Source organism: Oncorhynchus kisutch, linkage group LG14, assembly GCF_002021735.2.
Source record: "Oncorhynchus kisutch isolate 150728-3 linkage group LG14, Okis_V2, whole genome shotgun sequence".
NCBI lineage: Eukaryota > Metazoa > Chordata > Actinopteri > Salmoniformes > Salmonidae > Oncorhynchus > Oncorhynchus kisutch.
Genome location: NC_034187.2, coordinates 64,084,072 through 64,096,091, shown reverse-complemented (window position 1 = coordinate 64,096,091; position 12,020 = coordinate 64,084,072). Strand labels below are relative to the sequence as shown.

At 40.7% G+C, this 12,020-nt stretch overlaps 1 protein-coding gene, 1 long non-coding RNA gene and 3 other non-coding genes across 6 annotated transcripts; 1 reads left to right on the top strand and 4 right to left on the bottom strand.

Annotated features, from left to right (window-relative positions):
- Positions 1-803: 803 nt before the first annotated feature.
- Positions 804-3,734, bottom strand: LOC109903501 (uncharacterized). Of its 2 annotated transcripts, none has more exons than XR_002257046.2 (8): positions 3,666-3,734; positions 2,706-2,764; positions 2,415-2,494; positions 2,189-2,246; positions 1,940-1,993; positions 1,598-1,673; positions 1,375-1,459; positions 804-1,195 (listed from the first exon to the last, which is right to left on the bottom strand). It is a non-coding gene; the product is annotated as an uncharacterized LOC109903501 (long non-coding RNA). The 2 variants fall into 2 exon arrangements; XR_002257045.2 differs by having other exon boundaries at positions 2,424-2,494.
- LOC116353523 (small nucleolar RNA SNORD99) lies at positions 1,261-1,333 on the bottom strand. Its single transcript, XR_004202957.1, has one exon. It is a non-coding gene; the product is annotated as a small nucleolar RNA SNORD99 (small nucleolar RNA).
- On the bottom strand, positions 2,580-2,659 carry LOC116353508 (small nucleolar RNA SNORD103/SNORD85). The gene has a single exon (XR_004202942.1). It is a non-coding gene; the product is annotated as a small nucleolar RNA SNORD103/SNORD85 (small nucleolar RNA).
- LOC116353509 (small nucleolar RNA SNORA16B/SNORA16A family) lies at positions 2,849-2,984 on the bottom strand. Its single transcript, XR_004202943.1, has one exon. It is a non-coding gene; the product is annotated as a small nucleolar RNA SNORA16B/SNORA16A family (small nucleolar RNA).
- A 1,096-nt stretch (positions 3,735-4,830) lies between the features above and the next one.
- Positions 4,831-10,824, top strand: LOC109903106 (ras-related protein Rab-39B). Its single transcript, XM_020499732.2, has 2 exons — positions 4,831-5,173; positions 6,259-10,824. The coding sequence occupies exons 1-2, from the start codon at positions 4,959-4,961 to the stop codon at positions 6,692-6,694; spliced, it is 651 nt and encodes a 216-aa protein (XP_020355321.1). The 5' UTR covers positions 4,831-4,958; the 3' UTR covers positions 6,695-10,824.
- The last annotated feature ends 1,196 nt before the right edge of the window (positions 10,825-12,020 follow it).

The following is a 12,020-nucleotide window of genomic DNA, read 5'->3' as shown; positions in this document are numbered from 1 at the left end:
TGCTACACCTGGCTCAGATACTTGTCTGACAGTGAAAGTTAATTCAGATTGGTTTCCTGCAGACATTTATGCTGTAGTTTGTATGAGGCAATCTAATTTCAATTAAGACAGGTGTAGTCAAATATTTGGTCAGCACTTCAGGAACTATACAGCAACGGAATTCAGAACATGGGTCACTCTTAATGTTCTCCTTGTACATCAAGTCATAAGCAGACAAAGCCCTTAATATTTGATTACATTTCTCAAAACAGGTTGTAGGCTAAATTAAGGGTAAATAGACCAAAGGTGATGGGCTACACATACTTAACAGCATACAAATCGCTTAGGCAGCAGCATACAAGACCCCCTTGTGCTGTGCTCACTTGAAGGTGGAACAGTCCTTTGCGGGCAAATTGTCTGTCTGGATTGATGGTCCTTTCAATACCACTGGGAACTGTTGAATCATGTGAAATGCCTCACGGTCTTAATGCTAGAAAGAGGCCAGAGTTCTTATTTGAGTTGGATGAAAGCTCAAAACGCATTTTTGCAGTTGTAGCTTTTGTCGCGAACTCAGATTGCCGTTCCGAGGCCAGACAAACAAGGCCAATGTTAAGTGTTTTTTAAACTACAGAAGGGACCCTTATTCTTGGGACCACAGTCCACTGAACAGGCCAACAATTTTCCAAACCACCTTCCGTAATGTTTATTTCCAACAGCCTATTACAGATAAGTTCTTTGCATGGCAAGGATCAAAAAGGATCGGCCAATTGTTTATAAACTTGGGCTGAACCACATGCATTTTGACACAAGAACAAAGACCATGGTTGTAGCTTTCTTTACATTGTTTGAAAAGAGATTTTAATGGCAAATTATTTCACAAAAGTGGGGCTTTGCCCTGAATGACAGAATCAACCTGTTAAGTTCAACTTCAAGGAGTCCCCCAGATAGATTTCAGCATTTATGTGCAATTTGTCAACAGACCTCCAGATCTAAGTTAAGCTGGAATCTAATTAGTTGACTAACTGTGATTGTTATATTTATTGATGAAATGCAGGACAGGTTGAGACAAAGTCCCACACAATTGAACAGTTGGTTAACCAACGACTTCACACATTCTGAACAGGTCTCCTAAATGTCCCAATAAGCAAGTGACAAGCCAGAGAAACACCTTGGTGTACAGATGGGGCCACATCCAACTTGGTTGGTGTACCAAGACCTGAGAATGAAAAGGTATTGCATTAGTGGCTGAAACAATGTATCATATAGACATTGAAGGTGACATTCTGATCTCAGTCCCATATCCGCATGTTTCATCCAACAGTCACATTTTAAAAGGTATCGATCATTGATCAGAAAAGGCCGATAATGATGCGTTGCCTCGTGCTTAAGACATACCTTAAAACCCTGGAATAAGGCCATATAACCATGGAAGTGTAGTCTGTCAGTGCCGGTCACATCACCCAGAGCCAGTTGCCAAGAACTGCAAATGAAAGTTTATACATATTACAGCGAGGGACTGGCTTTGAGCCAAGTCCAATATCAGCATGAGCCATAAGCAGTTTCATTGATCAAAGCACCATGCCCGGCAGAATATCCAGAAAACACAAGTAGTATATACCTGCGACAGGCATACCCATCAAAACCCAGATTGGTGCATGTCCAAGCAGTGTTGAGGCACACCTGTACCTCCATACCTGCAAAGAGACAGAGAAACTCAACAGTGCACAAGTTTCAGTAGCCACCTAAAAGCAGAATTGTGAAACTAGGCAACATTAATGTAAAGTCACAATTTAATCTGTATGACAGTAGAGTGACTAACTCAGGCACAGAGAGGCCAGGACAGTCAAAGACTACCTATTTATCTGGCATACACTTGGAGAACCAGAGGCTACAGGCAAAGCCCAGGTCCTTAGGATAGCATGCCACCACGGGGACCAGACATTGAACACAAGGGGCTTACCAGCCATTCAATCCCACGCTGATGGGGTCATCACACCTCCAATAGGCACAATAACTGATGAGAAACAAAGTGACATTGAAGCTCTGCTCAATTCGGTGCCAAAGCTTTGAGGATGTTTACAGCAAAACACATTAGTCAATAGACATGGCTCAGAAGTTGAGTACTAAGGTGTTCTCGTTATCGAGGCACTCCTCTCAGTGAGGGCAAGTGTCATTACAGCCAGTATGAAAGGGGAACATTCTGAATTACCTTTAGAATGTCCCGTGGTTAATTTTCAATCCCACTGGTCTGTGCAAAGGTTGTACACCTGTAGAAAGCATTGACAATTAGTCAAGGTAAAAGCTACACATTATCAGCAGCCAAAACCAATATAACATACAATGCAAAGTCTTGGCTCAGACAAGTAGAATAAAGTTAATCAGCGAGGTATCATAAGTGAGGGCTAGTCGCAGGCCACAAACACATTGCTAGGCACCTGAATTACCTCCCATCAGAATGCCCACCGCTCCATTCTCATCCAGGCCTTTGAAGTCGCTGCAGATTGACATTGTAATCCTGTATAGAGAATTAGACATTTACAATCAGGCAAAAACGGTGTAGTCTAAATCCTACATTAACTTGAATTTAGTCAACACCAAATCTTGGCTCAGACGAGTACTAAGAGGTTCTCAGCATAGAGGCAATCCTCTAAGTGAGGGCAAGTGTGTCATCACAGCCAGAATGAGGGTCGATGGGTGAATCTTGAAATCAACGAGAATTAATGTACCTTCTGCATAACCATTTGTTCATCATCCAGGTCTAGGGTTTGTTCAGAAGATAATGGACCTATAGAGCATAGGGAAGCAAGCCAAATTAGAAGTCTCATCTTACTCCATCGTGACCAACACTTTCTAGGAACAACTGTACATGGAATGTCCTTCCCCTTAATGTTGCGGTGTCAGTTATTGTCGAACTGCACAGCGACCGTCGGTGAAAGTAATGTTTTTGGCATCCTGTTGACCGAGTCTGCTACAAATGAGCAGGAACGGCTTCGATAGGTGCCTGTGTTTATAGAGTGGTTGAACAGATTCCAGCTCTGTGATTAGCCATACTGGCCGAGTAGGGTTGATCGAATGACTTGAAGTCTACCTAAAAATACATTTTTAAAACCTCGGTAGACTCAGTAACATTAAGTCTACCGTTAACAAGAGGTGTAGACTTACGCTGTACAAAATGGAATACAGCAAGAATAACTACAATAAAAACGGCCAATACTCCACCAAAAAAAAGTTACTGATAATTTACAACGTAGAGATCGGCGTTCAAATATTTGCTGTTGAAAGATTCAGCCGGAATAGTGAGGAATCTGCATTGTTAAGGGCCGCGTGCAGTAGTGCCACGTGGAGACTGGCATAGTCAACTAACAATAAAACGTCTCAAGTAGGTAAATTTGCCTGAAATAGCACTGCTTTACGATTAACATGCTTTACCACAAGGTTGACAAATACATATTTAAACTTAGCAGGCTTGGTATATAAGCAACTAGGTCACAAGAAAGTGCAGGTCCCGCAGGAAGTTAACTAGTTAGCCTAGCTAGGTACCGGTAGCAAAATATCAGAAAGTGCTTTCTAACATTCACGTGGCTACGCGCTCCTCTCAAAACATGTGATATTAGCAAATAAAACATCCTTCACTCATATATATAAAAAAGACACGCCGAGTGATGATTCGTTCGAGTGTGACTTACCGTCGCTGTGACTTAGCTGGAATTGAAGAGATTGATAATGCGCTGTCGGTTGCTTTATATAGTGTGGGACAACCTGGCGATTGGTCCACATATGTCACATGGACGAGATGTATGATGGGATATGAGGTTCCCTCTCAACGATAGACCGCTATCTAAGCTATTTAATGTGGCATAAATTAGATAGCTAATGCATGCATTGGCTACTGATATAAAAGTTCGAACAAATAATGAACAAATAATACAACGAACATAGACAGGTAAAAAAAAAAATGATAAGCCAACCAGAAATGTGAGGTTTGAAGAGATGCAAACAAACTAAAAACCTTTTCACTTGAAGCTTTTGCTAATTTATTGCGCCTGGCCAATGCAGTTCTGACCAAGACAAGAGGTTGATTGTAATATTTTAGGTCAGTGGGATAAACGTCTCATTTTCAAGGATTTTCAAATAGATATGTTGGCCTATGGGCCATATATGCAATCGAGGTGTATATTATTTTGGTAGGCGAATAGTGTTGAAGGTATTTGCTTTAATCAATGCTGTAAGGAAAGCCTAAGTGAGAACTAGATTTCAAATTAGCAAAGTCAACAACACAACAAACTGATGTGCCAAAGGCAAAATAAAAACGGTCTCGGCATTTCAGCACCATGGACAGTTCCATGACTGCTGCGACCACTGTTTTAATTGAAAAGACAGGAATGAATAGCCTTTCGAGCGACCATATTCAACACATGCAATAGTGTACCATGTAATGCGTATCACAATTCGTGCACAGCACATGAAATGGTTTAGCATACAGCTCATGCTATGCCGTCATGACCATGTCAAGTCATTAGGCAATTTATAGATGGACCAGGCATAGGCTCCATGGCATTTCACACCAGTTTGAGAGTCGGATAACAGCGTGCCTTATCATGTGCTATCTAACTATATTTTTACGCTTTATAGGCCTCATCATACACGTACGATTCATACTTTCTTTATCGAAATGACGCTTGGTAGCTTTGGCCCATAGGCTAGACTAAATTAAAATAAAGCAATAGAATTGTCATAACATAAAGTGACGTTGTTTTCTTTTCATGGTGGTGTTCTGAAGCAATAGGCCCAATAATAAATCCCGTGCATAGGTAGCCTATCACATGACTGCAGCACTATCGCCCTTTGCTCGCTGGCACTCTCATCTCTGTCTGACCAGAAGGCAGTAGGCAGCAGCAGTGACTGGCTTTGTAAACACAACGTGCTGCGCTGCTTTGTTTCGGAACCGCCACCATTCTGGGTCTATCTCTAGCCATGCCATGGATATTTTGTGGCAATATCAATTCAGGATCATTTTGCTAGGAGACTCAACGGTAGGGAAATCATCTTTGCTGAAGCGGTTTACAGATGGAATTTACAGCGATGTAGCGGATCCAACGGTCGGTGTTGATTTTTATGCCCGTTCGCTAGACATCGAGCCAGGGATTAAAATCAAGCTTCAACTGTGGGACACGGCTGGACAGGAACGATTTAGGTGAGATATAGACAATTCATGTTATACTAGGCCTATATATATATGTTATCAATAATATTTTGACAAGATCAACTGATTCATTATTTCCATCAGTATAAATCAGCCTATATGGATCAAATAACTAAAACGCCTCAGCCTTCACAATATCTATTGTGGTCGGTTTACCATTTTGGCGAATAACAGTTGAGAAAAATAATAGTTTATTATTAGAGAAACGAGGAACGAGGTCAGTCATCGTCAGTAATTTTTTTACGGTACGACTGCAATAACGGAGGCCGTTACTCCAATCTCCATCATAAAAACAGTCATTAAATTGTGTCGCATCATCAGTTGGATTCATTCACCGATGATGGGCAACAACCTGGCCTTGATACTGTTTTGTGTAATACACAAATAACATTTTTTTAATACAATGATAAGACGGTTTTGATGCCTGTCTTTGGATGGATGACAGTCAAATCCGGTTATTCTGCAAGTGTGGATTGTTACTGCTGAGATGGCCTGTGAATCAGCGAGGCATGGCTCTCTCTGTTACATACATGTAGTAATGTGCCTTTATGTAGCCTAGTCTGCCATGCCTAGGCACATACAGTATCCATCCAGGAGCCAGTGTAACTTGTAGTTGAAAAAAACATGTTAACAACATAATTCATTCCCCAGTCTCAGATACTATGCCTCTAAGAGCATTAGAACTGTGTTTGTAGACTCTGCTCTCAGATCTCCTTTTCCTCTTGAAGCTGAACCCGGATGTCTCTGACAGAATATTATGGAAGAAAGACTGTTTTCCCATAAGAGGTTCACAGTACACACCTAAAAGAGATTCTCAGTGGCATGAAAGAACTGTCTCTACAGGTGTGTACAGTTATCATTCCTTAGTTAGTAAGCCACAATGAATGTCTTTCCCTGGACCTGCAAGGAGTCACGGATCTTGTTACGCTGTTTTGCCAACTTCTATATGTTTGTTGTCATGCTATGAGTGTAGTTTGGTTCAGGGTTACACTGAGATTCAAGTCAGCATTGTTTAAATTCACATTTTACTATGGATCAGAGCTGAATTGTAACATCTCCTATTCTCCATCTTCCAGGTCCATCACCACTTCCTACTACCGTAACTCAGTGGGCGGGCTCCTCGTGTTTGACCTGACCAATCACAAGACCTTCGACCACGTGAGGGAGTGGCACAAGGAAGTGAGCGAGCACATCCTGCCGCACAACATGGTCTACATCCTGATTGGCCACAAAAGCGACCTTAACAAGGACCGGAAGGTGACGCAGGATGAGGCTGAGCAGCTGGCGGCGGAGATGGGGATACGCTATGTGGAGACGTCGGCTAAGTGCAACAGCAACGTGGACCGGGCCTTCCAGCTGCTCAGCAGGGACATCTATGAGCTGATGAAGATGGGGCAGATCACCACGAGGGACGGATGGGATGGGGTGAAGAGTGGCCTCACTACCAGGGTCCTGTACCCGGGCGATGAGGACATTGAGCTGGAGCCGAGGGAGAAGAGTTGCAACTGCTGAGAGACTGACCCTCGATCCCTGACCTCTGACCTCATCATGTTCATGTTGTTCATCAATGTTCATTACGCACCAAATGGAAGAAAACGGATTGGAACAGAGAGGGACTACCTGGAATTGTCCAAAAAGAAACGCAAATGTATCTTTTTTGTTGCGAATCGTTCTAGAACGTGTTCCGATGCGTTCCCTAATAAACACGACTCATGTCTCCACTGTTGTTCCCCCTCTCTTATCTCCACAAGTATCTCACATCATCTCACAGTTTAGTCAGTTTCCCATTGAAACTAAGCCATGGTCTAAAGTAAGGCCCTTGTCCTGTCACGTGTGCACGTGTCACCATATGCCTAGTGTAGCTAGCCTGCCTTTCCTCTCTGTATCAGTTCCTCCAGAGGTCAGGATGGGGCTGTTTTCTGATGGGATTGTGGGATACACATCCTGTAGTACACATCTTGATGTGACAAAAGCTTCTCTACAAACACAAAAGTCTGAGTCTTTAGGCCAAACACCAGAGTAAATCCTTGCAGTGGAATAGCATCATACATGTACATGCTAAACCTACACAGATTAACATCACATGGGTAGCTTTGTGCCCAGTTAGGTAAGGCATTTACAGAGGCTGCATTTACAGAGGCAGCCCAATCCTGATATTTTGCCCAATTATAGTTCTTTTGACCATTGAGAAGAGGCCTTTTGACAATAGTTGGGCAAAATATCCGATTTGGCCTGCTTGTGTAAACGCAGCCAGAGACACCTGAGTGACAGCGATCAGGCATTGGGGTATTCCAGTACGTGTTATATTCCTTCCTGGCAGCATCCTTTTCCTTCCTGGATGCCCTTTGCTGCTACATGAGTTATTGGATTCTTAAGCAGGCAAGGTCTTGACTGGTGGACAATGCATTATTGTGATCTGGCATCACTCCCATTACATTGTTGTGGGTTGACTCCTGTCTCCTGTGTGTGTGTGTGTGTGTGTGTGTGTGTGTGTGTTTGCATGTGTGTGCTGTTGCTCTGTCCCCTGTACATCATGTCCGGTATGGTCAGTGGTATAAAAAGTATCCAATCATCATACTTGAGTAAAAGTAAAAATATCTTAATAGAAAATGACTCAAGTAAAAGTGAAAGTCACCCAGTAAAATACAACTTGAGTAAAAGTCTAAAAGTATTTTGTTTTAAACATACTTAAGTATCGAAAGTAAATGTAATTGCAAAAATATACTTAAGTATCAAAAGTAAAAGTGAAACTATTCAGAATTTCAAATTGCTTATATTAAGCAAACCAGGTGGCACACGACAGCACGCAGACATACTTTACAAACAAAGAATTTATGTTTAGTGACCAGGGATGTTCTCTTAATAAGTGTGTGAATTGGACCATTTTCCTGTCCTGCTAAGCATTCAAAATGTAACCAGTACTTTTGGGTATCAGGAAAATGTATGGACTAAAAAAGTACATTATTTTCTTTAGGAATGTAGTAAAGTAAAAGTAGTCAAAAATATAAATAGTAAAGTAAAGTACAGATCTCCTCCCCCAAAAAACTACTTAAGTAGTACTTTAAAGTATTTTTACTTAAGTACTTTACATTACCCCACTGGGTATGGTTAATTCTGGTTTTAAAAGGTCACTGATAATAGGCAGGGAGAATAAACTATACTCTATATATGTGTCACCACCACCACCCCTCCTCTGTTCATATGGTCCTGTAGACTGCTAATCTATGTAATTGCACACAAACCAAATCTTGTTCATGTTGCATCATGTTGTGATCTTCCTACATCAGAGCAGATGTTTTCTATTTTTTATTTTTTACATATCTATCATTTGTAGAACATCGCTGAAGCCACAAACCCTTTTAATGGTCATTGCATTTGTATATGGCATATTAAAAAACAAAAACAAACCTTCCAAGGTGGGCCTTCAAGGGGGAAAACCACCCCAAACAACATTCCTTTAACTGGAAAGAGGTACTGGCTGATGCCGATTCTTTAAGACTTTAAGACGGCCCAAATTGATTAAATGTGGGGCTTTTGTGACCGTAATACTAATTTAAGGGTTTATTGGCTTTTTACAGGGTTTCCCAAACTCGGTCCTCAGACCCCAAGGGGTGCACGGTTTGGTTTTTACCCTAACAATACACAGCTGATTCAAATGATCAAAGCTTGATTATTAGTTGATTATTTGAATCAGCTGTGTAGTTCTAGGGTAAAAGCCAAAGCGTGCACCCCTTGGGCTCCCGAATACTGAGTTTGGGAAACTCTGTGTTATTACATTGTCTGATTTAGAACATGACATTTCAGACCCTAATGGCCTCCATGCTCCATCAGAATGGTTCCAATATCAAGACAGACATAATCTTGCCATGCCTATAGGCCCTTTCGGTCTGCAGAGAGGCTCAGGAAGATAACTCTCTAGTTTCCCTAGACTACTACCTCTATACTGCAAACCTAAGTGCAGATAACATTTGACCTGAGACTTGGCTGTAGACTGGTGTTACCATGGCTCAGGGTCTAGATAACAGCTCACTTTGCCTGGTCCCTCCTCCCTTCCTTCCCCTCAGCTCACCTTGTCCACCTCCACACCCTGCACACACAGTAGATGGCAGGAGAGACATTGTGCATTCAGCAAATGTGACTTTCTGTGATATTGTGTTCTATGTTGGTTTTGTGTCCAGTGGTTATTGGGCAAGGCACAGGAGCATATGGGCAGTATCATGGTCATGCGACTTGACTTGTTGAAAGGAATGTCTAAGTAACTCATCTTTTGGGAGTTTTTTCACACATACTGGTAAACACCTTGCAAAGCCTCAGCATACAATTTCTTGACAAAAAATATGTCTTGCCTCTTGCTTTACAAAGTCTGATGCAAACGTAGTTTAGCTGTTCCCGTATATCCCACACTCATAAATGTTTACCCTGTTTATAGTTATGTTGTGGTCAATTTTTAAGCTCTACTGACCATTCACAGACTGATTAAACCTCTGTTATCACAGGTCATAGCCCCGTTACAACATGTCTAATTTCTTTCAAAGTTAAATCAGTTGGCTAACCAATACTTATGACAATCAGATGTCTGTATTGATCCATGTTCTTGTTACGGTAAAAAAGGACACATCCACAAAGAGAAGGCAATAGGCAATGCCTAGGGATGGGAGACATACCCTTTAAATGAACTAAAACAGTCTTGCCTGGGAATGTATAGAAATGGAGAATGATCTTTTTCAGACATGGTTTCAGAGGGATGATAATGTAGGCCGCTGTCTGTTGGGTCATCACAATTCAACTCCTTTTGAAAAGCAGAACATATTTTCATTCTAAGCCACAAAGGGAGTTAGAGACAAACCATGTTCCTTACTGTATGTAGTGCTGCCTTTTTTCAGCTTGCTGTGTCATTTCTAACAGGGTTTATTTTGTACAGCTGTATTTTTTATGCTTATAATAATGATAAAAATGTGCTGTGATATAGCTGCTTGTCATTGAATGCAACCTATTCCTGAGCACTGACTTTGATACGGATTCTTATTGACTGTATTGTTACATCAGACAACAGGAATTAGGAAGCTGTGGTGCTGATGATGCCCGACGATGGTCTATAAGCAAGGTGTATCTAGAGAAAGGCCCCTGTCACTGAGATGGAGCACCAGCTATATTCAACAGCCTATTCAGGCTAAATTGACCTGAAAGGAGAGATTGAGCTTGGATCTTGACACGTTGCCAGTAGAACTACAAATGTTTAGATTTTAGAGCAGAAAATTGAAAATAATTGATGCTTTAGAAAGTGTTCAGTTGATTATAAATGGTGGCCATTTTCATTGTGATTATAGTTATATTATAATAGTGTAATCTGAATACCAATTGACAAAACAATCTAATTAAATCTGTAGTATCCAACAGGTCCTTGAAAGTACAACAACATATGACATATCACTAATGCATTTTACTTGCAAATTCTCTTTTTGGGCAGTCTTACAACTAGACACAGCAGCACAGTTGATACTTCTATTTTGCCTCTGACTGAGTCCAATCACAGATCACAGCTTGACAAAATAAATGTTATTTATTTTCTATTCTAAATGTTCTGTGCAAGGTACTCACTCTACTGTTAAAGGGTATTCAATCAATAAAAAATATTATGTCCATGGTGCCATATTGATTGACCATCTCCATGCTAGGGTTGTGACGCCCTCTTTGGGTAACAACACTGCATACCTGACCCACTTATCTGTATCACAGTGCAAATAAATGACTACACTCCAACTGAAAAACATACAACTGTGTATGGTAATAATATTGGTGTGCTTTCATTTTCAAAAGTCTCTGTTGAAAATCACAACTGTTAGTTGGCATAACTGATCAATAACTAATCAATAACAGATTAATATCACTTGTGAAAATGAATTTGTTCACTAATATTGCTTACACTTGTACCCTCCGCTCCTGTCCAAGCACACCTGTAGAAACCATATATAGAATTATGGTAGAAACATATGTGGTCCTTAAAGACTCATCTGGAGGGAAGAAATGCAGATACACACACGCTAAATGACCAAATTCATTTGAATGATTGTGCTTATTTTATATGTGGTGAAAAATAAAATAAATATTACGTTAACTGAAAGAAAGACCTGATGGATTTATATGATCAGATCTTTTTAAAGATCTTTAATGAAAGTGACAATGAAGGTACATTTTGTAAGGGAGGGGTCAGAGTGTACACAATTGTTACCAGGGGGAAAATGTGCAAGGGTTATGCTTTTACAATTTCAGTCAGGGGAGGGTTTCGTATTTTGTAATCGATTAAATGTCATATTGCTCACTGTTTGAGAATGAGTTGCTTATCATATCTCGATGTGTGCTTGATGCTGCCCCTCATCCCTGATTCTCTGCTGGGTGTGAAATATCAAGTGCTCCTAGTATGGTCTCAATCAAATGATCCATAGCCTACCGTGCCTTTAGAAAGTATTCATACCCCTCAAATTATTCCACATTTTGTTGTGTTACAGCCTGATTTCAAAATGGATTCCAAAAAAATATCTCACCCATCTATACACAATGCCCCATAATAACAAACTGGAAACATGCTTTTAGAAATTTTAGCAAATATATTGGATAGAAAATACAGAAATATCTAATTTAAACAAATATTAACACCCCTGGGTCAATACTTTGTAGAAGCACCTTTGGCAGCAATTACGGCTGTAAGTATTTGTGGGTAAGTCTCTAAGAGCTTTCCACACCTGCCCATTATTCTTTAAAAATTGATTCAAGCTCTGTCAAATTAGTTTTTGATCATTGCTAGACAACCATTTTCAGTTAAGCCATAGATTTTCAAGTA